The sequence below is a fragment of the Colletotrichum godetiae genome (assembly GCF_030913485.1).
Source record: "Colletotrichum godetiae strain CBS 193.32 chromosome Unknown BDP55scaffold_14, whole genome shotgun sequence".
Classification (NCBI taxonomy): domain Eukaryota; kingdom Fungi; phylum Ascomycota; class Sordariomycetes; order Glomerellales; family Glomerellaceae; genus Colletotrichum; species Colletotrichum godetiae.
In genome coordinates, this window is record NW_026851262.1 from 767,638 (window position 1) to 783,478 (window position 15,841).

General features: G+C 54.3%; 4 protein-coding genes across 4 annotated transcripts; 2 read left to right on the forward strand and 2 right to left on the reverse strand.

Moving 5' to 3' along the window:
• Positions 1-969: 969 nt before the first annotated feature.
• Positions 970-2,660, forward strand: BDP55DRAFT_659536 (uncharacterized protein). The gene has a single exon (XM_060574553.1). The coding sequence runs from the start codon at positions 1,410-1,412 to the stop codon at positions 2,313-2,315; it is 906 nt and encodes a 301-aa protein (XP_060431504.1). The 5' UTR covers positions 970-1,409; the 3' UTR covers positions 2,316-2,660.
• Positions 2,661-5,673: 3,013 nt separating this feature from the next.
• BDP55DRAFT_727208 (uncharacterized protein) lies at positions 5,674-7,176 on the reverse strand (the record flags this gene model as incomplete). Its single annotated transcript, XM_060579266.1, has 3 exons — positions 5,674-5,972; positions 6,062-6,742; positions 7,026-7,176. 3 exons carry the CDS (start codon positions 7,174-7,176, stop codon positions 5,674-5,676), a joined length of 1,131 nt encoding a protein of 376 aa, XP_060431505.1.
• A 4,029-nt stretch (positions 7,177-11,205) lies between these two features.
• BDP55DRAFT_727209 (uncharacterized protein) lies at positions 11,206-11,778 on the forward strand (the record flags this gene model as incomplete). The annotated part of the gene is made up of 4 exons (XM_060579267.1): positions 11,206-11,231; positions 11,390-11,465; positions 11,531-11,607; positions 11,700-11,778. 4 exons carry the CDS (start codon positions 11,206-11,208, stop codon positions 11,776-11,778), a joined length of 258 nt encoding a protein of 85 aa, XP_060431506.1.
• Positions 11,779-12,476: 698 nt separating this feature from the next.
• On the reverse strand, positions 12,477-14,011 carry BDP55DRAFT_87481 (uncharacterized protein). Its single transcript, XM_060581287.1, has 6 exons — positions 13,775-14,011; positions 13,599-13,664; positions 13,472-13,487; positions 13,224-13,349; positions 12,902-13,126; positions 12,477-12,688 (listed from the first exon to the last, which is right to left on the reverse strand). The coding sequence occupies exons 1-6, from the start codon at positions 13,775-13,777 to the stop codon at positions 12,642-12,644; spliced, it is 483 nt and encodes a 160-aa protein (XP_060431507.1). The 5' UTR covers positions 13,778-14,011; the 3' UTR covers positions 12,477-12,641.
• Between the last annotated feature and the right edge of the window lie 1,830 nt (positions 14,012-15,841).

Here is a 15,841-nt window from a genome sequence, read left to right on the forward strand (position 1 = left end):
GGGCCAAGAAGGGGGAGGGGAGATCGATGGTGAGTTCCTTTGCTATTGCGAATTGACCCTTGCAGATGGGCGAGGGACGAGGGATGGTGCAGGCCCGAAGGTGAGAGGCGAGCTACTGCAGGTCGGTGAGGGACGGAAAAAAGAGGTGTGGGAGGGAGGGTGATGGTTGAAAGGGAAGAAGCAACGCTGCCGTCCCAGACTCGAGGTACCGCCCGAGGCGGTTGAGACACACAAGATGGGCCCTACGAGACAGGTTGGGAGAAGTCGCGATGGCGTACCTATTCGCGTGGCCTGCCCAGCTATTCGTCCATAAGGGCTACCTCGACCGTACCAACAGTGCTGATGGTGTGTATGTACGGATACTGCAGACTGTTTCGGGTGCTTCCATCATCATCATCATCATCACCACCACCATCAACCGCATACCAGTTGCCTCGTGTCTTTTAGGGCTATGACTGATGTACAAAGTACGAATGCCATGGGCTGCTTACCTCATATCTTTGAGGCAAGATACGTTACCTCATGCTAGAACCCAAGGCAGAAAGAAGTTATATGACACAAGCTAGGTAGGTACCTACGACATTGACGTTGGACAGAGGAGAGAAAGAGCGACGTAACGGAAGGGTCGGTCTGAATGAAAAGCTCAGACCCCTCTTGCTTTCCACTTCCATTAAAATCCCTGGCGAAAGGCGGTACGTACCGGACAGTGAATGAGAGCTGCGCATCGGGACACAGGTTGCTGGAGTTTTTTCTAAACACTGTGATACCCACACCAGAGCGACCACGGCCCAAAGTATTTGCAGCAGCATGCAGTTTGCGCACCCACACCCCCAGGGCCCCAGTGCCCCAGCCAGTGGACGGACCCTTGTCAGATGGTCCACTCTTGACTCCAGCGCACTAAGAAAGCCCATTTTCGCCCTTGCCAGACATATTAGTCCTCCCCCCCAAGGGCCCATGAGCCTTTCAGTCCTCCGCCATCCCATCTGCCACCTGCCACTCTGCCGCCATCCAGGTCCCAGCCAGCTAAACTACCTACACTTTCCCTTCCTTCCACCCTCCCGTCTCCCGCCCAAACTTCCTCACCGACACACCACAACTCTCGCACACATTATTACTTCACCCGCATTTCTCTCCCTCATTGCAGAAAACAAGACGACCCTGTGATTCAATATTGAAACACTTATCACCCTAATATCCTCGCCCTTAAGACCCCTTCGTCCGCCCCCTACAGTCCACCGGCGCATTCCAAGCCTCCTCGCTTTCTCTCCCGTCGCATACTCGCGCACAGTCGCAAAAGTCTTTCCGTCGCATACCAATCAACCTCATCAACTCGTCATTGCATCGCTCGCATCGCGCGACACCCAATAATCCCCGCGCGCATACCTCAACCACCCACCGAATCTCTCAAGATGCTTATGCCATCCGCCTTTTCATGCGACACGTCGCAGCCGCCCCTCACCCGCCTCCAGGCATCTCTCTTCGCATCGCCTCCTTCGAGCCCTCCCACGCTGTCAACCAGCAGCGGCTTCGGCCACATATTGGACAGCTGCCGCTCCCTCCAAGCCCTCCTTTCATCGCCTCAGCACCAGACCATCCCCAGCGCCGCTCTCTCGTATGACGCGCAGCAACAATACCTCCCCACGCCATCCCAGCTTCCTACGCCGCCTCTCGCCCACGCGCCTGCTCCTCACAAGCTGCGCTTGCGCTCGCGCGCAAAGCAAGATGGCGCCATCAACAACGATCACCTCCCACGCAAGCGCATCGCAAAGCGCGCGCCGCCACGAGGCGTGAACAAGCGCCGCCGCGCGGCAGATGACGAGACGGGTCGCGAGGACGGTCTTCTTACGGACGAGGATGTCGAGAGCGACCTCGACATCTCATCTCAGCGTCAGTCTTTCGAAGCCACCAACGACAACCTCATCCCGTCCAACCCATCCACACCCAAACGCGCGCGCATCGCACCAGAGGTGATTCCTCTCGGCCTCGAGCGTTCCGACTATCATACATTGCACCTCCTCAACGGCGACGGTGTGAACATGAACCAGAACAGCATGGTGGCGGAAGACACACAGAATGTGGAGGTCGAAGCCGATGGAGAGCGGTGGAGCGTCGAGGAGGATAGGATGCTCGTTGAGCTCGTGCTGGAGAAGCTGAAGCTCTCTAAGACGGAATGGCAGGACTGCGCACGCAGTTTGGGCAAAGACCGGAACTGCCTATCACGGCGATGGAAGAGCCTCATGGTGCAGGGCGACGTCGGCCTCAAGGGACCTCGGAGGAGTAGCCGCAGGGCCAACCTCCACGGCACCTGGCGGTGATTGACTCCGACTCTGGCGTCATCGTCGATAGTTTGCTTTTTCATTTGTCTTTGGGTTCGAATGTGGCGTTTACAAGTACCCAACGGTTAGAGCCCGGAAACGGCTTTTGTGGGACAATTTTAGGAGCGGTTGTTCAGCGCCTCATCTCGCGCTTGATCTCGAGCTTGGAATTAGCTTTCGAGTTGGAACATGTTGGCTTTATCTTCTCTTCTCACGTGTGCTACGTTACTCGAGAGCACACCTTATCTACCAGAATAGGTCATCAGAATCTCATTGAGCGAGATATCCTGTCGCCTCATGCGCCTTATTACAGAGAGGCCCAAATACAAGACACTAACAACACTCAAAACCTTGACGCACTCTACATTCCTGTGACTCGGATCCGCTACAATAGAGATGGAAGTCTCTTTTGCAACATTTACATTTACATGGTGTGCAAGCGCCCGCTGCCCTCTGGGTGATATCACGAACGCCATGTATTAGTCTCACACATGCAGCCGTGACATCCAAGTCCGCATGCGTATGTCTGTCACGTACGTCCTTGTTGGCTGCCACCATCGCATTCCCGTCCAAGGTAGATGGGAAAGAGCTTCGACGAAAAGAGCCTCTCGTCGGGGACTAGCCTTACGACTACACTAGCTACCCGTTCTGTATTGTCGCACTTGGAGCTGTCAAAGGTAGCTGTCACGTTAAGCCCCGCGCCGTTGGCTCGTGGTCGCTCAGACGGCGCTCAGCTTTGCATGTTCTTTGATACCTCGCTATCTGTACCGAACTTGATGCCAGACCCTCATTCACGCGACAAGTTGGAATACAATATTGCCCAGTCGCGCAACGCGCTGTTGCGCAGCTGCTTCTGTGTTTCCCTCCCCCGCCCCCGCCCCAGCCTCCCTTTCCGCATTATTACTATCGCCAGGTACGGATACAGATTGCGATAGTTGTTTTCGGTAGCGCGGTGGATCTTCCCGCCCTGTGTCGTGATCGTTGCTCCAAGGTATGGTGGCAGGTGGGTGGCTGGTTTGCGTGTTGGGCGGGGACCTAGCGCTTTCCCCCGCCATTCCCAAGTCACAACACTAGGTATCCGTCCGGATACGGCGCTCTCCCTTTCTCTCTCGCTCTCACTCTCATCTCTCATCTCACTCAGTCTCCGCTTCTCCAGGACGTTCACTACCTTACCTTGGCCACCTCAACTACAATCCGCACAATTACAAACGGGCTCTAATCAAACCCAGGCAAACTTCACTCTCTAACCCTGAGACAAGAAGACCAACATGTCAGGACAAACAGCGACTGGAAGCAGGAATCAGTAGCGATTGCAGGGACGCAAGGGGTGGCTGGTGTTATCGATAGTTATCCCGTTCCTGAACATCCCGCCCGGGGTGTGGCCTGTACGGCGTACTAAACCAAACCAACCACCGCGGTCCCCAACCTCTGAAACGAGCCCAGATGAACTCTTTTTTCAGGGCAAGGGAACATGGGTGTGGGACGGGATCGGGCGGGATGGGATACTGATACTGATAGTGCGAACCCTTCCACCCCCGCCGTCCCCCCTCCATCCGCGCCAGCTGAACCTATCGGCTTGACGATGTGCCTGAATCGGCCGTGGGGTGTGCCCCCTCTCAAAGGCCTGGACGGCTGGCCTGGGGCCCTGGGATGGCCTTCTCTGGAGGGCAGGCAGGCACCCTGCCACCGTTCATTCATCTTTTCAGGTCGCCTGGTGGGCTCAGTACGTGACCTCGAGCGTTATAGCTGAATTTGAGCCGAGTCCGAGTTGTGAGAGCGGGAAGTGTGACTAGTCAAAGCGTGAGGTCGTTTATTTCATGACCGCGTGAGTGAGTGAGTGAGCAGTATGATGCGTGTGTGTATAAGCGTGTAAGTCGAACCTCACCATCAACTCAAATCACGTTCTCTCTCAACCTCGCAGAACATCGGCAATCCCGTACGCGGAAACGCGCATCATGATAACCAAGATAAACATCTCTCCAGCATTGTCTCAACTCTCAAATCGCAGGCTACTTTCTTCTTTCTTCACTTACATCACATCTCATCGCATCTCACACCCCCCCCCAAACGCGATCTTGCTCAACTATACTGGTAGTAGCAGAGTACTTACCTTAGCTCGCCACCTTGGATCTTCTGCCCACTCCTTAGCAAGCCCTACTCTATCATTTACGGGATACATGGTCGCACAGAAGAAGAACAAGAAAAAGAAACTTGAAAAAAGTAGAGTACAGCATAGCTCGAGCTGTGAATGCAAATGCAGAGAAGGAGCTTTTCTCAACAGAGTTAGCATCACACGTATGCATGTCTCGCGAATCCGGGGTGAAGCGCAGCAGCAGCAGCGTCAATCATCACCCGCGTCCTGGGAACCCTCGCGATCTTCCGGCCACAGAGTAGGTACGGATACCTAACAACTGTAGAAAAAGCAATACGCCTTCGGCGACGAGGCCGACGCCGCCGCTGGAAAGCGCGAACCCTACAGGTCACGACTTCGTAGTCCGCCCACGCCCCCCCTACAAAGGTAAACATGATCGATACAGTGCAAGATACTCCGTACCTCATGTCTTGTACGCCGGCCATCGCGCCGATGATCCAAGGGATGACTGAGACATTTTCTCTTGTCCACCACACCTCCCCCGTCTGTCTCTTCGGCTAAGTGCGCTTCCAGTCAGGAACCAACAGGAACCAACAGTATTGTGTGAGTACTCAAGTCAGGTACGGATACGCGCCTGTGGCATATCCTTCTCCCTGCGTTATCGATCAGCCCCCTCTCCCGACCCATCATCGCGGTTTGCCCTGGTCTGTAGTGATGCACTAGTTTGGCATCATCTTTCGACCGAGGCTCTCCAAGGGGGCAAGGGCGACGCGATATCCGCGTCAGGGTCGCGAGACGGACTGATCTCCATCTCTGTAGTCACTCTGTTCAGAGTATAGCCAGTCTATTGAACCTTTTCAGCAGCCATCGTCAAGGAGGCAAGAGGAAGTCGAGGTCCGCTTGCCCTTAGATCCCCCCCTCCACATCGTTACGACCTTCTATCGACTCTACATCCATCGATTTGTCTCACATGGTTGGGTATTACTCCTTATCGAATGAACTACACAGAGACCAACACTTGCGTCTCGCGTTTGAATTTCAAGGGGCTATGAATCTCGCCAGCTATGGAAAAAGGTAAACGAACGATTGTGTCCCCGAAACCCACCAAGCCGTGCTCTATCCTCCCTCTCGAGGCCGTCACAACTGCCACGCAATGCTGAGCCATCATGTTTATGTCGTCAAGTCGTCATAGCAAGTTTCGCAGTTCCAATTTGACACTCTGACCGCACGCAAACTCCAGGTTCAAAGTTGCCCGGGATGCTGCGTCTAATCCTCGTAAACCTCCTCGTACGCCTCTTCGTACTCTTCTCTAGCCTCCTCAAGGCGCTCGTGGTCGCTACTGCTGGCATCCGAGTCCGCGGCGTCGGCGAGAGCCTTCTCGTACTCCTCTCTGGCCTCCTGGACCTCCTCACGATCACTGGAAGAGACGGAGGAGCCATCCGCGTCAGTAGCAGGGAGCACGGCAGGAGGCTGGTTGTAGGGGTCGTTGTAGGGGTCCTGGTAACCTCCGTACTGGGGCTGGGCTGCGGGGGCAGCCGCGGCCTTGTGCTCATCATCAGAGTCGTCTGCGTAGTAACTGTTAGTGGTTTAATCTCAAAATAAGAGTGAAGCGCAAATGACACATCGCGAAGCACCTTAAAAGAGGTGGACTTACCGAGGGCGTTGGCAATCAACGCGCCACCAACGGCACCGACAGCGAGACCACCGGCTGCTCCAAGGAGCATACCGCTGCTGCTGCTCTTCTTCTCCTTGTCCTTGGTGCCGTACGGGTTCTGGCCCTGCTGCTGAGCGTACGAGTCCTGGCCGTAGGGAGCCTGGCCGTAAGGAGCGGGAGCGCCGCCGTACTGAGGCTGGCCATAGGGGGCGGGAGAACCGCCGTAGCTGGGGTTGCCTCCGTAGGGAGCGGGAGCACCGCCGTACTGGGGAGCGGGTGAGCCGTAGCCGTGACCCTGGTCGCCGAAGCCTCTAGTGTCGGAGGAAGGGTGGGGGGGAACGGGAGGCGGGGCGTAGGAGGAGCCGCCCTGGCCACCGGTAGGAGGGGACGGGTGCTCCCACTGGGAACGGCCGGTGCTCTGGTCAACATAGAACCAGCGGTTGTTGTTGGTGTCCCACTGGACCAACCAGCCGCTGGAGACGGATGGAGCGGCCATGGGGGGCGCGGCAGACTGGGGAGCCGGAGGCGGCGTCTGGGCGTAGCTGGGCTGGCCGCCGTAACCGTGGTCCGGGCCCGATTGAGGCTGTGCCTGCGAGGGGTAAGGGTAGTTGGAGGGAGGAGCGCCGCTACCGTAGCCGCCGTATTGTTGCTGCTGCGGGTGATCACCGAAGCCGCGTTCGCCTGGTTCAATAGAAGCGCGAGTCAGTAACCTTAACGCAACGACGATGGTAGATCTGTTGGGGTCTAGATGATATCGGGAGGTCGAGAGGACAGATGATGGCTCGGTCAAGGGAAGACGATGAAATAGGCAGGGTTATAGTGACAAGGTATGAGGGACGTGTACATGATTTATGACTGTTCAACAACAACAAATCTGGAGACCTTGTCCTCTTTCCCCTCGTTTGTTTTGGTGTAACAGGCAGTAAGAGGAGAGATTGACGGGGGAAATATCTTTTTTACTCACCGGTCTGAGGCTGCTGGTGCTGGTGCTGTTGCTGCTGTTGCTGCTGCTGGTACTGTTGGTGCTGATCGTCCTTCTTCTCGGCAGGCTTGTCGTCGGAGAAGGAGGTTTTGAGCTCCTCAAACTCCTTGGTGAGCTTCTTGAAGAAAGACATGGTTACTCTTTCGGTTCGGTTGTTCGGTTAGGCTGTCAGGTAGTAGAGCAAGGTTGGTAGACTTGGTACGGAGTATCTCTCAGGTAACGCAAGTGGGATATCCGTATGTGAGGTGAGTTGGTGTGAGGTAAGGTAGGAACAGCGCAGAGCTGAGAGAGAGGGACGGAAGAGACGGCAGAAGGCCGAGAAAAGAGCTGCGAGAGGGGCAATAACGTGTTTGAACAGCGTGGCACGCTTCGTCAGCCCTTTTCCTTTTATTCTGATGGGCGGTCAAGGAGGGAGCCCTTGGAGATGAGCAGTATCCGTAAGGTACGGAGTAAAGGTAGAGAAAGAGGAGATGCGGCGGGCGGGCAACGGGAAGGTTCCAAGCGAGGAAAGCGGGATGGGGAAGCCAAGGAGATTTGACGAGATGGGCACCCGGTCGGGTTGGTAGGCGGTCCACGCGAGATGCCTTTGGTGTCCTCGGACAAGACTTTTGGGCACTTGTACTGCAGTGTCTGCGGAAGGCGACAGCGGTACGAGTGGATCACAGGATGCTTCGCAGGTTAATTCTGGGGTGCGAGACGTGGGCGTGGGTTTTGGGCGTGCGGGCGGGCGCGTGAATAAGTGTGTGAGGCGTCTTTACGAATACCTGTAAGCCTGTAATACCTGAGGTAAGGCAGGTGAAGTCGGGTGTGAGGTGAATGAGGCGCTCCTGCCTGCCCTGGTGCGGCGTACTTGTGTGAGGGCTCCGATGGGTTCCCTCCCGGCGCAGATTGTCCAGCGAGCCGAGCTTCGAAGACAACCCGACCTTTGACACCTCACACCTCAGACCTCATACCCGACCTCACACTTCAATCATCAGGCCGCAGACCAAAGATTGGGCCAGTGAGAGAAGGAACGGGCCGTTGATCGTTGGACGAAAGCTGCCTGTCCCGTCGCAGCTCAGGTAGAGGTACTCCGTACGGAGTGGTGTCTGCTTCAGGATCCCTCCCATCTTCACCTCAGACTTTGGACGAGAGTCGCAGTGATCCATGGGTGATTCAGTGAATGAAAACAACCGCCCTGGAGCTTATTTGGCTGAGGCCACCGGGTGATCGTAACGGCTCGATGAAGTTTCAATTCACTCGGCTCCATCTGCCGTCTATCCGAATGTGGTCTGGTAGGAGGCCTCAAGCTAACGATCTATCTCCTGGAATACTGAGTATACTACTTATTAGCAGTTGCAATTCCACATACAACTAGAATGGCCATTTCCCGTATCGTGATACGTATCATGATGCGGGCCATGTTGCCAGGTACGGTGGATGAGGTGCTCGCTGGCGGGGAAGTGTGGGAAGTAAGAGGACCACGGAGATCGCATTGTGGCAAGTGCCAGGTGAGAGTCTGAGAGAGAGGAGGGTATCTGGAGAAACACCTGATTGAGCGAGACAAGTGATTGGCACACATCTGCTGCAGAGCTCTGCAGACCTGGTAGGGCGGGCGCCAGGCCAGGGGTCCAGGGCAACCTATCCGGTACCAAAAGAATATCCGTAGGCAGGGGTCCAACATGGGGCTCCGTCGGCCCCTACCTTATCCTGAGGTCCCAGAGCTCTCAGTGAGAGTTGAGGTACCAAGATAGTGTACCTACGGAGTAGAGATAGGCAGATCACCAAGTCATTGCATGTGCGTGTGTGGGTGTGCGAGTGAGTGAGAACAGGCTGATCAGCAGCAGGAGGTGAAGTGGCAGGCCAGAGAAACATAAACTTGAAGCACGTCTCGAACTCGACCTGTTGCTGACTTTGCTCCTGCCGCCTGCCGCACCCGCGCTCCGCCCTGTCCGCCGCTCTCCACCCGACCGGTTTAAACATGGCGTTTCCGGACCCCAATCTGGCCTAGTTTCCACTGGAACTAAGGTGAAAGGCCCTCCCACCTGAAGCTCTCTTCCCTGCAAATCGAAGGTTCTACCCTATTAATTAACGTGCCAATGAGAAAAAACGGTTGGGTCTAACCGCCTATGGCAAAAATACCAGCCAAAAAGCTAAAGAAAGAGGTGTCACCGTGTCATGTCTTTCCTTGGACCTTGCCTTTTTACTGTAAAGCCATCTCTTTGCATATACCGACCGTCTTGGACGTCTTCATAAACGCATCTGCAGGATGCAGAATCGCCTTGCTTGTACAGATACGGGGGGTAATCCCATGCAAAGCAAAGGAAATGATTGAGTGGGCTGACTTGCTGCTTCTGCAGGTAAACAAGTCAGAGAAGAAAGAAACAAGAAAAGAAAACGAGTCATATGGCTCTTGTGTGGTATCAAACCACAGCCACAGCGATGACACAAAACATCGTCCTCAATCAAAACGAGGAAACCGCATGAGCATCGCCCTCCTTTATGTCCGCTGCGGTCTGTTGTTCATATGACTGACCAGATGGTGGGTTTTCAGGGGTCTGGTGCCCCCATCTTCTCAGAGGAAGAAAGAACAACAGTGTATCAGTGCCTCATCCAGGTCCCCCCGTTCGTGCCGTCCCAACGGGCTCGGCAATGGGTCTTGACAGTCACCACCACCCACTGGGTGAGTGTGAGACTGCCCATTTGTTCGCCAAACCGCCGTGCCGAGCTTGAGGAGCTGAGGAGCTGCAGATGTCCTAACGCTTTTGGACGGTGGACGCGTACGCTTGCCAAGAGGGAAGGAAAACCTTGGCTTCTTGGCTTTGCGGTCTTTTGGTGCCGTCATATCCACCCCAGAGCCTTGTCCCGTTCAAAGACGGCGCAAGGAAAAAAAAAAAAGAAACACATAACACCGTGATTCACTACTAACACAATCGGTATGACCGTTGAAGGGAAGAAAAGATTGGTACCGCCGCACCGGTGGCTTCTCTTTCCACATCCGGTCTTCATGGGCGGGATACCGAAATTGTACAGCCACCAAACGGTTTATATTTGTACAAAACCAAGCGAACGATCAGAGTCCTGACTCTGAGAACACATACGGACACTATCGAATTAAACAACCAGTGGTGATCATACCCCCTGCTCCCCTGCTCCGCCCTATCAACTTATGCAACGGCGACTCCCTATCCCATGTGTGAATGCCCAGAAACTTTACCACCAGATGCCACTGCCGAGAGCCCGGCATCCCGGCCGAGACCCTCTTTTTCTTTTCGGTTGCTCATCGTCGCTCCAACTTCCTTCGCTCCTTCCGTTGAGTGCTGACATCCTTGGTCCCCTCCTCTTTGTGGTTTACGGATACCTTGCCTTTCCTGACTAGCATTGGACCATCAGCCACATGGCTGGCATTGGGTTGATGCGACTGGAACCAATACAGGAACTGGAACCCTTTGCGCGTGAACAGCGATCCGCGGGCCCGAGAACAGGACCCTTTCTTAAGGAGACACAAGGGGGGACCATCCATGATCCAACCAAGATACGGTTGGACCAAATGGGAACATAATGAGCAGAAGAGGGGGGCCACACGGGGAGGACGAGAAGGGACCCTTCCAGGTTGAGTGAACCCTTTCCGCGTTATTCACTGGCAAGACTGGGTTCCCGGGATGTCCAAGGATGGACGGCAAATGTCTGAGGCGTAGCGTTTCTTGGTGCGAATGGGTTAGATGGGTATTCCGTACGGATATACCGTATCTTACACGTAACGCGCGTGTACTATGTGTAGCTGTCAGCGAATCGCCGGACACATGAACCCGGGAGCGAGCGAGCAAGACCAAGAGAGAGCCACTCAATCAGTTCACGCTGAGCCTCCGAGGTTGTGTCCTGCGCCTCGACGAGGTATGATCCCAGCAGCAGCACCACCTGGAATAAACATTGGGATTGGATTGTGACCGACGGGAGACATAACCCACGCCCCATCTCATCTCATCTCACCTATCCCACACCTACTTACTTCCTTCCTTCACATCCCACGCACCACTTCCGCGCAACCCCTTGCACCTTTCAACTTGCAACCTTCACTCTCTTTCCTCTATTTTTTCCATTCCTCACTTTTGCGCCGCCATTCGCAAATCGTCAATTTCTTCCTTTCGTTGATAATCACAACCTTTCTAATCAACAAGCCATCATGTCTCAATACCCTCCCCAGCAGCAGTAAGTTCTCTCAGCCCTCATCACCTCCAGCGTGCCCGCGCTCGCCTTCCTTCTTCACTCGGATGGGCCTGGCTGGACCAGTAAAGCCAGCCTCACCTTTCCCAATCCTCACAAGAACCCTCAAAAACTGACAAGTCCTCTTCTTCTTCTTCTTCAAGGCCCTACTACGGCTCTCCCCCGCCTCCCCAGGGCGGCTACCCTCCCCAGGGCTACCCTCCTCCCGGCCAGCAGCCCGTAAGTTCAATCCAAATACCGTCCCTTCGATTTGCGAACGCTTCATACTGATGCCGACCTATTAGATGTACTACCCTCCCCAGGGCCAGGCTCCCCCTCCCCAGGAGGAGAAGAAGGATGACAAGGGCTGCCTCTACGGCTGGTAAGTCCCACCTCCATCCAGCCTTGCGACCACCATGCGCGCGCGCGCAAGGCCTACTCTACAAGACAAATACTGACCTCGCAAAAATACAGCATCGCCACTCTCTGCTGCTGCTGGCTCTGCGGAGAGACCTGCGAGTGCTGCCTCGAGTGCCTGACCTGCTGCTTCTAATCCACCACACGAGAGCACACACACACACAAGCACACGTGTAACACGCCAAGCAGACGAAAAGGAGAAAAGAGCAGCAACATCCGAACAAAGCGATTGATACCGAGTGCGACCAAAGCAACAAAAACAAACTTACAACAACACAAAGATACCAAACCCCCGAACGCGATCACGGCCTTTATTTGGAGAACGGGAAACGGAATGGGGGAATGGGTGGAACGGGGAGGTTGTTTAACTCGGCAGAAAGACGGATTGCTTTCTTTCTCTCCTTCCTAACTTCCCCCCTTTCTTTGCGATGCGGCCTTCTTTTACCCCCATTCACACAACCTCACGTTAGTTTGTTCACTTGAGCATTGAGAGACATTCTTGCTCTCACGATTACCCCACATGGCGATTGCGTTTCGCTCATTTCCTTGTCGTTTCTGGGATAGGAGGTTTTTCGGACTTTTTGCTTGGTGAGGAGGAGGAACTTTGACGTAAGAAGATCACCTCAGTCATTAGCAGAGTAAATACACGGAAAAAAGAACCCACCCATCTGTCAAATGTTTTCTGTATCAGGCAGGGCCAATTGTGAAAATGTGTGAAAGAATCTGTGTCAAAAGCTGTCAATCAATGTCTTGCATTTATTGTGTCATGTGTGTGATTGTGATGTGTATTGCCAAGTCGTTTTCCTCCACTTTCAAAGCACCCATACCCATCCTCTCTCACTGTGCCTTATGAGGAAAGGGTATCAAGGCGGCAGTGTATGTGCTTTTCCCCTTCCCCCCACCCATTGGACCCAAAATCAAAGAAAGATCGCCCCGCCAAACCGTTTGTCACTGCTCCTGCTCCTGCTGCTGCTGCTTGCGTTTCCAGATTCTTGTTCCTACTTCTTGGGATCCTTCGGAGCCATGAGCTGGACGAATTCTTGATCTGTTGTGTTTTTGCAAGTGCAATGTCAGCTGCAATCCTCCGAAAGTGATGGTGCTAATTAAAGAAACATTGAGTGGGGGCGGGGTGGCAAGCGAAATGCGAATGGGGCTGGTGATGCAGGGCCATTCCGGTGGGCGAGGGACGCGACGGCCGTAGTGATGCGATCGCGGCATGGGTACGGATTCAGAGCTTTGGAGCTTTGGAGTTGCTTACAATCAATAGAACCGTTGCCGTCGAGATCGGCCCCTCTGATCATCTCCTCAATCTCCTCGTCGGTGGCGCGCTGACCGAGAGACAGCAGCACCTGGCGCAGTTCCGAAGGCGAGACTGAGCCGCTGTTGTCCTTGTCAAAGACCTTGAAGGCTGCGACGAGCTCGGTGTTGGTGTCCGAGTCTTTGCTTGACGGCGCAGGTGCCTCGCTCATGAGTTGAAGGAATTCTACACTCGTTGTTAGCCGCGGAGGATCAGGTATGCTACAGCAAAGGCCATGGCGACTGTGTTTCCAGTCGCGCCACGGCTGAACATTCGGGCGCACCTTCGAAATCAATTCCACCGTCGTTGTTGGGGTCGACCTCGGCGATGAGCTCGTTGACCTCCTTGATGCTGGGGTTCAGACCAAGAGATTGCATGGCAATCTGGAACTCCTCCGCGTTGATGGCGCCTAGAGACGCAACCCTAGTTAGCTGGTTGAGCTGATAATCCAGTGGAAAATGGCAAGCCTGGCAGTTTGGTTCGGTATGGGCAGCGCAGGGCTGTTGTGCGCGTTGAGTCGGGAGTACTCACCGGTGCCATCGCGATCCTGTCAGGGAAGAAACACCACTGTCAGCGAGGAGTTCATCCCAAGGAGAACAATGCACAATAATGCCATTGTCGGGGTAGGCACGTGGGAGGCAGGGTTCTTGCAACTTACAAAGATGGAAAAGACCTGCTTGTAGTCTTTGTACTGCTCCTCAGTGAGGCCGTAGGGTGGAGGAGCCTACATGGTGATTGAAGTCAAAATGTTAGTCTTGTGATGCTGGCGAAGAGAAAGCTATATCGGAGCTGCGACGTGAGGGGCAGCATCATGGGTCGCGACTGAAAACGCACCATTTTTGAGTTCTGCGGGGTCGAGAAACGAGCGTGTGTCGTGGACGGATTAGGTATGTTGACGAAGCTACGGCGAGCTTCCGGACGATTGGCGAAAAGTATAGTCTAATGCGTAGGTCGTTTCTTATAGGTGATGGCGCGCGACGAGCAAGAAGAATCGTGTGTTGACGTTGGAGTGAAGATTCAAGGCAGGAGGGCAAGGTAGGCAAGGTAATAGGTGGGAGGGGAGAAAAACAAGAGTCGAGGAATGGTAGCCCCTCGTTCTCTCGCCTGGCCTCAGCCTGATTGAATGGTTCTACATTTTTAGTGCTGGGCTACCTTGCTCCCACCTGTTTTTTGCTGTGAAGAGCAAGGTACCTGCACATGGATGCCGATGGGCTGGATGCCGATACCGAGAAGCAGCGTGCCATCCCTCTGGCAGCCCTGGCTTGAGACTGAGCTGATGCTGGTTTGCTCCGTCCCTAGCTTCGTATTACTTTATTTTAGTCAGTTGTAGCAACATCAAGCCCGGTCCAGATCCAGTTCCAGGCTGCGACGCCAAAGACCCAAAGACCCAAAGACCCAAAGTGTGGTAAGGTTGACAGATGTCTGCCAGCTGAACCTGCATCGTTGAGACACCTACATGTTGTACCTTACCTGTGCAAAAACTGCCTTACCTAAGAAACTGCCATACTGGACATGATACGGAGTACCTAAGATGCTAAGGTAGGTAGTGTAGATACCCTGTGCACCCTGATCACCACCAGCATGTGAGGTATGACGCCAGGCTGCCCTACAGCACCATCTAGCGCCTGCATGGCCTGGGAAAGTCTTGGCATCTGAGTCTATTTCCGCCCGCGGACCTGCAAGCGTACGCGGCCACATCCACATCGCCGTTGCTCAAAAAGGATTACCGTAGAAACTCGAGCAACTGAACTTGCGCTAGCCCGTGCCAGCCCTGCTAGCGCTATGGCAGAATCGTAATACTGCCTAAAGTGGTTAAATGCGGCCGCCACCTATTTTTGGCGTAGGTTAACATTTCGATCGATCTGACCAATGAGAGCTCGCCGTCGAGGCCGGACCCACAATTGATATAATTCAATAATTATTTTGGCTTTCTCGTCGGTTTTGAGCTTTTCTCGTCGAATTGGCAAAAAGGGCAAAAGTGTCAATTGGAAGCAGTCGTACGTAAGCAACCGAGCCCCTGACTGTCCCCTGGCCCACTGCCTCCAACGGGCCCCTATTCATACGGCGGTTGGACTGTCGGGTCGACGAACTGCCCATTGATGCCATCACGGACTTCCTCTGCTGTGAAAATGTACTCTAACCCGTCGTTCAGAACAGCGAAGTCTGGAATCTCCTCTTGCAGCGTCTCCTGCTCAATGTGGGCTTCTACGTCGAAGAGCTCCCACCCAGTGTAATCGATGGCCTCGGCGGGCACGTCTTTGATCCGGATCTCGTCGACCTGGCTGCCATCGGGCCGAATAGATATTCCGCACTGCAGGAAGGCCTGGCTGACCATTGAGCCCTTCTCGTGGGCCAATTTAGCGGCTGCCGTCTCGACTGTTTTGGTGACCATTATTCTCTTCATACCCGTCTCCCACTTGAGCTCCTCCTGCTTATTCAGCGCTTTTTCTTCCTCGTCGAGTACGTAAGCGTCGGTTGCTTCTGAAAGCCACTGCTTGAAGGGCTTATTGACTGCGGTATCGAGAGGTTGGAGGAGGGAAGTGGTCCCTGGCGGTATGAGGCAGGGTGTGATGTGGTGCTGACGTAATAGCGCAAGGATGGAATCTGTCTTATGGAAGGAAGCGACATCCATTACCAATAGGTACTCGTCTCCCTTAGTCAGCGCTACCAATTCCTCTTCAATCCATCTTTTGAACAAGTACTCATTGTTGTAGGCAGTCTTGTTGAACTCAACTGTCACTCCTTCTGCGTATAATAGGCCCTCTTTTTTCCATAATTGACCCCCTTCCTCTGCGGGCTTGCCGTGGAATATTATTTTCGGTTTAATTCGTTGTATGCCGTCGGCGAAGATGTAGAGTATTAATGTGGCCTGCCGCTTGCCCCAACCGCTGCGGTCGCTCT